The 10,200-nt window shown below is 45.7% G+C and overlaps 1 protein-coding gene across 4 annotated transcripts in view; it reads right to left on the reverse strand.

Annotated features, from left to right (window-relative positions):
• Window positions 1–1,059: 1,059 nt before the first annotated feature.
• Window positions 1,060–10,200, reverse strand: part of lnx1 (ligand of numb-protein X 1) — a 71,787-nt gene continuing 62,646 nt past the window's right edge. For all 4 annotated transcript variants that reach the window (XM_083766486.1, XM_083766485.1, XM_083766488.1 and 1 more), the window contains 3 exons: window positions 7,304–7,550; window positions 2,631–2,789; window positions 1,060–2,162 (listed from right to left, as the gene is read on the reverse strand). In XM_083766486.1, the coding sequence (XP_083622612.1) occupies window positions 2,027–2,162; window positions 2,631–2,789; window positions 7,304–7,550 (542 nt within the window). In that variant the 3' untranslated portion in view covers window positions 1,060–2,026. The remainder of the gene's footprint in view (window positions 2,163–2,630; window positions 2,790–7,303; window positions 7,551–10,200) is intronic.

Below are 10,200 nucleotides of genomic sequence, written 5' to 3' on the forward strand. Positions count from 1 at the left end.
CTTATTACAGTATTACAGTACCTGTACATGCACAGAATAGGGAAGGATTGAGTCCATGTGGTTAAGCTGTGATTGTGGAGATACAAGCGCTTCATAAATCACACTCTGTGAAGTTGAACCCTATGTGAACATAACGATATGCTAATACTTTTGCACGTTTACTACAATTGAATATAGGTCTTTTACTTGTAGTGTTTCTAAATTGTGGTATTGATGCTTTTACTTGAGTAAACAATGCAAGTACTTTTGTGCCAGGAGCAGCAGGAGGAGGAGAGGCGACAGTGAGGAGGAGGACGGCCACCGGAGACACAAGAAAGCCAAGAGGAGCAAGGCGGACAAGGAGCTCTCCTTGGACCAGGAGAACGTATCAGAAGCCAACCAGTGACTCACCGCAGACCAGGAGAACGTATCAGAAACCAACCAGTGACTCACCGTTTAGTCATCGCTAGGCAACCACAGGTCACGGTGTCAGCCGGTGGCATTTTGGGACGTGCGTCAGACACCAAGAAGGGACAGCTCCTCATGAATATTTATGAAATCCCTTTCAGTTTGACATTTTATCAGATTTCTTCCTTTCAGTTTGAAATTTTAGACAGATTTCTTTACGTGTATACAATGTGTATATTATTATGTCACCTTTAAAAGGTGTTCCTTTTTGTTCACCTGACATTGGATAAAGGAGTACTCTGAGTAGCTGCTTGTTTGTCACTGAGATTCACTTTCATGCCCAAGAGGAAGGCTCTAACCTCTAACTGGCCCCAACGTGCATGCATGCACGCACACACACCCACACACACACACACACACACACACACACACACACACACACACACACACACACACACACACACACCTATACTTGTGACAATCAACATTTATGAACCGACAATTTTATGAATTAAATATGTTATATTTTTTTTAACCATACAACCAGCATTCATCTTGTGAGGACCAAGAAAATGGTCTGCACAATGTTCATATCTCAACTTCTCCTATACATGTGGTCACATTTTAGTAAAGCGCACACATACGCAAAGCCAGAGTACTGCGACACGGATGTCCTTTTCGAATGACTTTATTGATTATTTAACCAAATGTACCATCAGATATACTACACAGGCCCAAGCGTGAGAGACAGAACAGCAGTAAAATCGGGGGACATTGCCCCCAGACGCATCCACTGAAACACACACAGAAACCAAGTCAGGTAGTTTCTTTTTTTTTAAACTTTTTTTCTTCTCAAAAGTAGGAAAATCAGTTAAGGCCTCCACGATGTCACCTTAAATATTATATTTTTTAACACATTAACCCCCTTTTTTTCCTTTTTTTTTGCCAGTGGTTTGATAAATTTAGCAACAGCTTCTGAAAAACAAGTCAACAACAGACGACTACTCAGCGATGTGACCTCGCATCCCCAATGCATGAAAAGATGACAACCTCTGGTACAAACGGAACACGGCCTGGATTTCAAAGGCCATTAAACAGTCAAACAAATAAACAAAACATATCAACAAGTGCTTGGATCAGTATTTTCTTTTTCTTTTCTTTTTTTTTTAGACACCCAACATTTAGAATAAAGAAATGTGAGTCCAACATAATGCATACCCTAACGTATAACTACTGGAATTGGCAACTCATTAGTCTAGCCCCTGGGTAGTCCTTCCCGCCCCCCCCCCCCCCCCCCCCTTTACTCTCATTGGATGCTGTGTCAGATTAACAGCCCTCTCGTCCAATCAGGAAAGCTGCCAACACATCCCAAGGGGAAGGGGCTCAGGTCCAGGTGGTGTCCAGGTTTCCTCCAGCGTTCCTTGGGAGGGGGGAGTTCAACCAGTTTCGGTTGATTGAGGTCCTGTCTGGAACTCCCGCGGCAAAGTCTGTCGGCTGTCCAATCGGGAGTCAGATCTTTTTTCCCATAAGCCCCTCCTCCCACACGCAGCCAGCTGGGCGCGGTCGACCAGTCCAAAGCTCCGGTCATGCCCTTCCACATTCCACGGTCTGTGCGGTGCTGTTGAAGTGTGGAGCGTGGCTACAGCAGGCTGCCCGGCCACGACACGATGGTCAGGGTGATGCGCCCTCGCAGCTCTTTAAGCAGGCGCACCAGGGCCGTGTGGGTCATCCCCCATGTGCTGTTCCCATTCACCTCTAGCAGGATGTCCCCACACCTGCACAACAACAACAACACAACATTTACATTCACCTCCAGTCAAATGCTCCAGCACCTGCACTAAAACATCACACAAGAACATTTACATTCACCTCCAGCAAGATGTCCCCACACCTGCATTATTTATAACACTCTTTGCCAATAATTAGTTGGGAGGGAACAAGTTAAAAAAATCTAGATTTGGCTCTTGGTGTCAAGTTTCAGATTGTTGGCAAGGTGCTAGATATTTCAAAAACCATTGCAAACGACTTGGGCTCACCCCCTATTGGTCCGTTTGCAATCATTCCAATATGACTCATGGAATAATTGATGTTACTGCGACCATTTTCCAAAGCACAAAATGGTTTGGTGGAATTTTGAGGAAGCTTCAATGTTTTCAGTTCATCGTCTCCACCTGTGTATACTGTATGGTAGGTATGTACTGTACACGGGCTGCTGCTGTTGGCGTGCATGAGGAGGCGCGTACCGTATCCTGCCGTCGTTGTAGGCTGGCGTCCCCTCTACGATGGAGCGGATGAAGAACGACTGATTGCAGTTGACCTCCTCCTGGCCGCCCACGATGCTGAAGCCCAGGCTGCCAGAGGTGCTCCGCCGCAGCACAATGTATTTACAACAGTACAGGTGCCTAGGAGGGCCAGGAGAGACACAGAGTGTTAGTACAGCAGCCTAGGAGGGCCAGGAGAGATACAGAGTGTTAGTACCGGGGCCTAGGAGGGCCAGGAGAGATACAGAGTGTTAGTACCGGGGCCTAGGAGGGCCAGGAGAGATACAGAGTGTTAGTACAGCAGCCTAGGAGGGCCAGGAGAGATACAGAGTGTTAGTACCGGGGCCTAGGAGGGCCAGGAGAGATACAGAGTGTTAGTACAGGAGCCTAGGAGGGCCAGAAGAGATACAGTGTTAGTACAGCAGCCTAGGAGGGCCAGGAGAGATACAGAGTGTTAGTACCGGGGCCTAGGAGGGCCAGGGGAGATAGAGAGTGTTAGTACAGGAGCCTAGGAGGGCCAGGAGAGATACAGAGTGTAAGTACAGGAGCCTAGGAGGGCCAGGAGAGATACAGAGAGTTAGTACAGGTGGCTAGGAGGGCCAGGAGAGATACAGGGCTGTATTTTGCGTGTCTTAAGTACCAGGTCTTATTACCTAACTTGAGTAAACGAAAGACCTGGAGGCGTGATCAATGCTCTTTGGCCACTCAGAATAGCCAAATGGCATTGATCACGCCTCCAGGTCTTTAGTTTACTCAAGTTAGGTAATAAGACCTGGTACTTAAGACACGCAAAATACAGCCCACAGAGTGTTAGTACAGGTGCCTAGGAGGGCCAGGAGAGATACAGAGTGTTAGTACAGGAGCCTAGGAGGGCCAGAAGAGATACAGAGTGTTAGTACAGGAGCCTAGGAGGGCCAGGAGAGATAGTGTTAGTACAGGTGCCTAGGAGGGCCAGGAGAGATACAGTTACAGAGTGTTAGTACAGGAGCCTAGGAGGGCCAGAAGAGATACAGGCCCTCATTTATCAACCATGCGTACGCCAAAATATGGGCGCACGCCGAAATTACCGACATTTTCGGCATTTAACATTTCCGGCAAAGCTTGAAATTGAACTTGAGTAGAACAAATAGTCACGTCTGGTCGGGAGCTGCCGTACGCTTTTTTTCTGTCTTACACAAGCGGAGCAGCCTTGTCTGAACTGCTGAGAGGCTGTCACAGGCATCTAAACATATATGTATTAACTCCTAAAATGTTTATATAAAATGTATGTATAATGGGCTACATGTAAAGAATAAATAAATAAAAATGTTAAGGAATACATGTGTCATATGAAATTAGTAGGAGATAAAATTGCGCAATTAAAAACAATGTTGCAAGAGATGCTTAAGCCATTTAAACAGTGTTTTGCATGAGCGCATACATGCGAGGATTTGGGCTGTCTGTGCTGAAATATTTCCATGACGGGACGTTGGAGAGTATAGTGCAGCAGTGCTGCAGCTCAGCTGCGGAGAGTCCCAACGTGCAGGTATAGCCTACTGTAGCCTAATCTACAGCATGAAGGCAGATGTCTTTTTTACGGTATGTGCAATATAATAAACCCGACGCGTCGCTCGAATGCCAAATGTACCGTGCCAGGCTCCCAGCGCAAGTGGGAACTGCATCGGAGATATAGGTACTGTATATTACCCAGCCAGCCCATGCACCAGCCACATGAGGATACGGTTTTGGCTGCACATTCATATAATGACAGTTGACAGCCCGGCCACTGCAGTGACTAACGACTGCGAGGCAATCTAAATAGACTGTCGAACGTCGGAACGTGCATGGTCAGTTGGTCACGGACGGACCACTGTGATAGAGAGAGACAGACAGACAGACAGACAGGACAGACAGGACAGGAGGAGCACCTGCAAAACAGCAGCGTGTGTGTGCCTATTTGTTATTTAATTATGGTTCACAGTTTCAGATTTTCGTTCACTAATATATCTTGTTGTATATTAAATTAAAAATACTTTAATAATTTAATATACAACTAACAACACACAGTGAAAGTTGCAAATAGCGATATGTGCGTGCGTGCGGGGGGTGAGGCGGGCAGCAAGGGAAGCGAAGCGAGAGGAGAAACAGACAGCTTTATTTAATGTGTCATGTAGGTGTGTGCGTGCATGACAGCAAGGCAAGCGAGGTGAGAGGGAAACAGACTACAACTTTATTTAATTCATGCAGGTGTTCATTCTTTATTTGTTTAACAACACACCAGTTAGTTGGGCTTGCAAGTTGCGTGTGCGTACTGTGCGTGTGTATGAGAGAGGGGGGTGAGGCGGGCAGCAAGGCACGGGAGAAACCTATTTTTTCATGTAACCATGGTTTCAGGAAACGTATTGCTGTTGTTCATGTCGCAAAAACGAGGGCGAGGCTTGAGTTCTTAGGGCGTGCCAGATCAAATTCAGCCGTGACATTTATTAACGTGAGAACGAAATTAAGGAAGGATCAGCTGTTTGCGATCACTTTATAAATGCCGTGGCGACGTGGGTGTACTACGAAACCTGCACTCGAATCTGTGGCAGATTTTACACTCGATTGATAAATGAGGGCCACAGAGTGTTAGTACAGGAGCCTAGGAGGGCCAGGAGAGATATAGTGTTAGTACAGGTGCCTAGGAGGGCCAGGAGAGATACAGAGTGTTAGTATAGGTGCCTAGGAGGGCCAGAAGGGTAGGTGAACAAACATTGCATCTCTCGGCCACACAGCTAGCTTCAAAATAATGTGTCCGCCTGAAATAGCAAAATCACGCTGTGAAAGTGGAAAGCTAAAAGTGTGACTTTAGGTTAATTAAACTTAATCTGAACATTTTATTTGGTCAGCTGTTGCAGCTTACACTTATCACCCTTACACAAGGATTAATAACCAGAACGTTGTAAAAGCCCGTACCCCTCCCATCCATCAGGCTCACAGAGGAACGATAAAATCACAGAGACCATTACATACCGTTTGACAAAAGATATGACACCGATAAGCACAATGTTCAGCAACATAATCACTATGATCATTTTAGTAGTACTAGAGACCGGTAGCTAGACTGCTGACTCCAGTCCCCCTGACGCCCCACTCTTTAAGGAGAACCGAGAGGGGTGTGACGTTTTCTCCCAGGTCACGCTCAGCTTTTAGAAACGGGTCCATTAGTCTGGCACACGGAACCCGAGGGGTAAGTGAAAATGAAAGTGAAAGTGGAAAATCTTTTTCCGATCCTGTTAGGCGTGTTGCCGCTCTGCGCTGAAACCCTGTCATTGACTCACTATACTTGCTTTTCGCTCCTAATCGATTTTGCCAGTAAGGCGGAAATTTCGCCTTTTTCCTTTTTAGCACTCATCACGAGCAGAAGCTGTGTAGCAGGCTTAAAGGGGGAAGCCTTTCCTTTGAGACCTCCAACTGCACAGGGTGAGCCGAATACAGACTGAGAAGTTCTGAACCTCAACCTATACATGAACCCATGGTGTCCCTATTTTGGGCACCTCCTTAAAGGAAGTAAATGCAAATCGATTTTGTGCCGATATATATATATTTTTTTATCTAGTTTTCTTTTCTCTCTTTATTTTAGTTTCGGTTAACAATATTAATGTCTCCCTTTTAGTTTTAGTTAACTATAATAACCCTGGAAGGTGTCAGGCCGAATAAAGAGGAGAGGAGGAAGGGGAGACAGAGACAGTAGATGCACTAGAGATGGGAAATGGGAAGTTGTGCAGTGTTTTAATCCCTTTAAAGTTGGCACACTCCTAGTCTAAGCTGCTTAAAAGAACGGGAGGGGGTGGGTAACGAGAGGAGAACACCAGCTATGTGGAACAGTCAGTATTTCAGGTTGACAAGCTCTCACCCAGAAAAACGCGAAACAGGGGGAGGTGAGGTGACTGAAGGCAAGTCTCTCTTTGCACCTCTATGCAATAGTGCTGAATATTGGGAGTTGAAACTTTGCTTTGCAGCAGATAATTAGTATTCTGTCTCTTCCGCTGTGGCCAGCTGGCCCTGTCAGGGTTTCAGCTGGTGCTGGCTGGCAGGGGTCATAAACTAGGAAAGGGGAAGGAAATGATTACGAGACTTAAAGCGACGAGAACGACATGGCAGAGAGAGAGAGTAAAGAAATAAGTGGGTAGGCAGGCCGTCTGGTAATCGGAAGGTCACCAGTTTAACCCACAGCTTGCCCAGTGTAGTGTCCCTAAGAAAGCCACTTGAGCCCTAACTGCACCCAGGACACTGTATTAATGGCATCTAATAGATAGGATCCCCCGGACACTGTATTTAATGGCATCTAATAGATAGGAGGCCCCGGACACTGTATTAATGACATCTCTCTGCTAGTGTCTGTGGCAGCCCCTCTGCTAGTGTCTGTGGCAGCCCCTCTGCTCGCCAGCTGCTCTCGCTCTGTGTTCGAACTGTTAAGAGGGGACGATTGGCGATATCAATTCTTATCTTTATCTGTATTGTATTCCTGTTATAGCCTAGCTAGGATGTATAACGTAGTTCTACAAGCAAGCACACCAGTTCATGCAGTGCAGGTCGTTTCAGAGTTACTGAATATAGGAGGGATTAGCAACCCTCAAAAACAGTGTTTGGGAAACATTGATTTAGGGAGCATCACAATGGCCATGTTCGGGCCTCACCTGGGAACTTGCAGCCATGACACCCACAGCGGGGAGTAGTCGTCGTTGGGTGGCGTGTTATTGGTGCTGACGGTGAGCGAGGGGGCGAGGCAGGGGGGCAGGGTGCACTCGGGCTGGCACTCGTCCGGCGGCCGCATCTCCAGGACCTTGAGCACCACGGGGGACGAGGTGTTCTTCAGGTTGGCCACCGCCTCGCTCCGCGTCACCCCCGTCAGGTCAACCCCGTTGACGTTCAGAAGGATGTCACCTGTGGGGGAAGGGAGGGAGGCGGAGGGGGGTTAGAGGACACCTTGGCTCAGTGTAGTGTTGCCCCTGGCAACGCCTTTGTGCAAGAGCTTCACAGGATAAAAGGTCTTGTTATCGTTGCCTGTTGAATATTCAACAACCACTCCGGTGACAGTCACAAGAGTGGGCACAAAAGGGCCACCTGCACATTAGAAGGCCTGCTCTGATCAAGGTGACGCCTGGCGAAAACACACAGCAGAGTTGACATTCATGTAGCTTCTGTAGAGACACCTTGGGCCTCATTTATTTATTCATAGAAAATTGTTCTTTGACATTTCTCTCATCTGATCATCTCAATGTGAAAAAATAAACTAGTTCAATTGTTTTGGATATTTTCCTAATTTTCCTATTTACCAAGAGTAACATATTCCTGGATTGCTTTTTTCATGTCTGTCAAGAATAAGTTACGGGGAAGGACACAAAAGCAGAGCAGAGTATCTTCATGGTGTTTATTTAACTTAACCAAGGTTCTTCCAAAATGGGCAAAACAAAGGCAGAAGACTTTGGGGCCGTTCACACCTGAGACAGCTGTGTCTCCTCGGTGTGTCCATGTCTCTTCTGTGTGTCGCGGCCCCTTTCAGAACATACACACTCACTTGACATAGGTCTATACGGACCAACAAGAACACACTGAAAACACAGGGCTTAAATAGACAGGGGTAACAGGACACAGGTGAACTCAAAATACAATCAAACACAGGATAGGCTAACAGGCAAACAGAACACATGTGACTAAAATAATGAGTTTGGTAAGACAGAACAGGAAACACCAAACAAGAGGCAGGAAGGCACAGAACAAAACTACAAAATAAGATACACAAAACCAAGGCAACAACAGGAGTACAAGACAAAATACAAAACATACCGAAATAACAGAACCATATCTAAAAAGGTCCAAGACCAAAACAGAAAATACCAATGACCAATACCGAACATAATGAAAAGGCAGAAAATACCAAAACCAAATAAAGACAGTTGTATATGGTCATACCATTTGTGGTCACCCTATAAATGGTCGTGCAAAAATATTAGTCCAGTGGTGTTGGAGCTGTAATCACAGTTCAAATTCAAAGGCAGAGGAGCAGGGCGTGACAACATGTCTCTGTTCACAGATTGAGGGTTTGTTGAATGAAGAGTTTATCCTAGTTTAGCTCAATTCAGGGATGTCTGGCGATGGAGCAAGCAGCAGCAGGTTCAGAATAGTAAGACTTAATCCAAAAAAGTACACATGTAGAGACAGCTGCTGCTATATCCTATGAGAATACACTGGCACCGTGGCACGCCCCTCCAACCATGCACACTGCACAGCACACACACACACACACACACACACACATACACACACACACACACACACACACACACACACACACACACACACACACACACACACACACACACACACACACTCCAATCATGCACACTGCACAGCACAAACACACTGCACTGCCATGAGCACATAACGTTGTCATTGCTCTCCTAACCAGAGTCAGTCGGAGGGCATGGTGGGGCAGTATTTAGACTGGTAGAAGCCTCCAACCAGCAGGTGGGGCAGTATTTAGACTGGTAGAAGCCACCAACCAGCAGGTGGGGCAGTATTTAGACTGCAATGCTGAGGGAGCTGAAAGCTCCATCAAACATTCAAAACATTGCGCACGCATGCACACAAACATACGCACACGTTTGTATTACTATTACTATACTTGTACAAAATGAATATGAATGCCATTATTGTAATAAAACACATTTGCATGTTTAAAGCCTACAAGATCACAACATGTTTTAGGCTATTGGTTATTATTTAGCTAGATTAATATGTAATCCTTAACTTAGTTTAAGTATTTCCTTGTCACCAGTATTATCCAAGTCTCTATAGCGCACAGAATATGTGATCACTGATTTGTAAGCAGAAGGTTCTTGGTTTCAATATGTGTTCTTGGAAAATCTTCACTGAAGAGTTATCACTTCCACCATGATGTCCCTGAGGCGTGAGAGCTGTGTCAGTGGTTTGAAAACCAAAGGTTTGAGTTTCAATATCATCACCATTTAAAAAAAAAATACTCTCCGTTTAAATTACAAGGTATTTCATTTTCACTTGCATCGTCCCTAGCTGCTTCTGTGGAAGTACAAGGTTTGCACTTCAAGACCATTAGGCACATTTTCACATTTCCGCTGTCATTTCACCTAAATTATACAAGGTTATGTACTTTGATGTCACTTGCATCTTTCATGCAAGTGTGGCACAAAAAAAAAGCTCAGGCGTTTATAAACCGAAGGTTCTAGATTAAAAAAACAACTCAAACATGTGTAATCAATGTAATCAAACTGGAGTGATTAAAATATACATACATAATAAACTGGTTCAATATGCCCCAGTAAAAACCAAAACAGCAAAATATCTATTTATATCTCAAATACATTTCTCAGCCCTCACAAATTTTGTGTTAGGGCGCGCACGCACGCACGCACGCACGCACGCACGCACGCACGCACGCACACACACACACACACACACACACACACACACACACACACACACACACACACACACACACACACACACACACACACACACACACACACACACACACACACACACACACACACACACA

Source organism: Protomyctophum parallelum (genome assembly GCF_964188405.1).
Source record: "Protomyctophum parallelum genome assembly, chromosome: 6".
Lineage (NCBI taxonomy): Eukaryota > Metazoa > Chordata > Actinopteri > Myctophiformes > Myctophidae > Protomyctophum > Protomyctophum parallelum.